We start from the raw sequence: 2500 nt of genomic DNA, 5'->3' as shown, positions 1-2500 counted from the left end.
AACCGTGACATCGATAGCGCAAGTTAAACCAGTTCAAGAGAGAGAAAAAAAGGACTAACTGGCTTCGACTGAGATGGAATTACGAGGTCAAGTAAGATCCATGTTAGGTCATAATAGATTTCCCTGTTACAAGAGGAAGCGTGTTTACGATATCTTACCAAAGGAAAAAAAAAGGCACGAAATGCTTCGTGGATGTATATTGTGTAAGAAAATTATGTTCATGGTCTTTTCACTGATTGAACAGGGTTGAGATAGGTAATGTTAGATTGGGTTGAGTTGAGTTGGGTTGGGTTGGGTTAGCATGTATGTATGTATATATATATTTATATATATATATACATATATATATATATATATATATATATATATATATGTATGTATGTATGTATGTATTTGTACAACACTGGGTCCCAGTGATTAGAGATACATTTTAACAATCCACAATGCACTTTAATGCTAAGCCATCAAAGGCCAGCAAGCTGAAATTGAAATGTACTGCCCAGGACTCGAACCCTCTTGATAGCCTAGTTGGAAAATCACTGTCGCACTTGTCATGAGGATGCCGGGTTCGAGTCCTGGGCAGTACCACATTTCAATTACAGCTTGCTGGCCTTTGATGGCTTAGAATTAAAGTGCATTGTGGTTGTTAAAATGTGCATATATATATATATATATATATATATATATATATATATATATATATATGTGTGTGTGTGTGTGTGTGTGTGTGTGTGTGTGTGTGTGTGTGTGTGTGTGTGTGTGTGTGTGTGTGTGTGTGTGTGTGTGTGTGTGTGTGTATCTATGTATAGATGTATTTATTTTATATCTTATGAAAGTGAATATGAAATGAATCTATGCCCCTTTCTCATTCATAATGACATTTCAAATTAAAACCCCATTAGGACCAATTGGCGTCTCCCATATATAGTACAATGATCACCGTAAGTACGAGGCACTATGAGCAGAGTCGACAGCAAATGATTTATATCACGCGAAGGCTACTTTGTACAAGGTTACAAAATATTATGACGTGTTAATAGAGTTTCGGTAGTTTGTCGAAAAAAAAGTCGCCTACACATTTGATGCGTGCAGCCAATATGAATTTGCTTCATTTGTATTGTGTCGATTTTTTGTATACTAACTGGTGTTATGTAATGTTGGATAGAGAAATATTTTACTGAATATGTCTTACAGGACATGGATTAGATTACAGCGAAGGAAGACATATTTAATGGACATTTTATTTTGACGATTTCCGTTGCGAGATAAGTTGTGCAAATCGGCAGCAGATGGCGCGAGCGTAAACGTCAGTTTCCTCGGAATCGATCTTCATTGTCCAGCAAATATTCCAAGGAGGGCAGCATCATGGTAGCTTGTTCTTACTGCACCTTCGCCAGGAGAATTCCCACTTTCACCTCAAGTCATAGCACAATCTAACTCTCAAACTCCCAACATAAATCTAAACTCTTCAAAGCCCTGAAGACGATGCGGGTAAAAATCGCAACTCAAAACGAAGACATTCTACTTAAATATCTCGACCACAAGCTTTAGGTTAATAATAAACGGACTCTCCCATTTTCTTTAACTATTTTTAGTGCTTCGTTTTTTGTATGGGTTGGTGATACATTTGACTTATGTATCAGGGATCGCCGACGGAGGGAAACTTGAAAGTAGAAATAGGCAACTCAAATCGACTCGAGAATTGTATAAATAGTGGCGAAGCATGTTAGAACGTTCAGAACCCGCGCATAGTTTTCATCCCCCCCAGAGGTAAATTTCGCTGTGGATAGTTCCTTTAGTAACACCAATCTCTTCTCCAAGTGTCTGTAATTTCTCTATTTGCTCTTCCTATTCCTTGTCTTTGTTTATTAAGGTTGAAGTTATTCTTTTTTTTTTTTTTAAGATTGCAGTGTCTACGATGAAAGGCCTCCATCGAATCTTTCTACTGGTGTTAGTATTTCTTGTCTGCACGGATCTACAAGAAACTTCTGCAGCTCCGACATACTGTAGGAAATGTGTCATAACAAGAACAGTCTTAGACGTGACTTCAAAACCAAAAAAGTACACTCCTTTCACTCTCTTCTACGAGCACCGAAAAGATAAGGACGAGAAAAAGGAATGATGTGTTGGATACATTATTTCTCACTACTGTTCCGGGAGAAATTTTAAGTCTAAATCTTTATTCTCAAGTGAGAAAGTTTGTTTCTAAACTTAAAAAAAAAGAAACTACAACTCCTCAAGAAAAATCCTTGGGATTGTCTTACCGTTTGGTTGTAGTGTTTTTTTAAACTGTGATTTTATTATGTATTTGTAATTTGTACTGCTATAGTTACTAGATAAAAATGGCTTATTTATGATGTTATTTGTATTTTTCTAATTAAAAAAACGAATGAAAAGATCTACAGGTTTTCTGTGTACGGCCTTCATCTTCAAGTTGTAAAAGGCGCATGTCTGCGGAAATTTCACGCCCAGAAAGAAAGAAGAATGATTGTCCAAACTC

At 36.5% G+C, this 2500-nt stretch overlaps 1 protein-coding gene and 1 long non-coding RNA gene across 3 annotated transcripts in view; both read left to right on the top strand.

Moving 5' to 3' along the window:
- LOC143034683 (uncharacterized) overlaps nt 1-2342 on the top strand; it is a 19199-nt gene extending 16857 nt beyond the window's left edge. Inside the window, exons 2-3 of the mRNA XM_076201054.1 lie at nt 1753-1770; nt 1904-2342. Of these exons, the coding sequence (XP_076057169.1) occupies nt 1753-1770; nt 1904-2122 (237 nt within the window). The 3' untranslated portion in view covers nt 2123-2342. The remainder of the gene's footprint in view (nt 1-1752; nt 1771-1903) is intronic.
- LOC143034494 (uncharacterized) overlaps nt 1-2500 on the top strand; it is a 360878-nt gene that overhangs the window by 258252 nt on the left and 100126 nt on the right. The window lies entirely within an intron of this gene.

The sequence above is a fragment of the Oratosquilla oratoria genome, chromosome 17, assembly GCF_046742065.1.
Source record: "Oratosquilla oratoria isolate Oo_2021 chromosome 17, ASM4674206v1, whole genome shotgun sequence".
Taxonomy (NCBI): domain Eukaryota; kingdom Metazoa; phylum Arthropoda; class Malacostraca; order Stomatopoda; family Squillidae; genus Oratosquilla; species Oratosquilla oratoria.
Note: the sequence above shows the minus strand (reverse complement) of the source record. Positions and strands in the feature narration are given on the sequence as shown.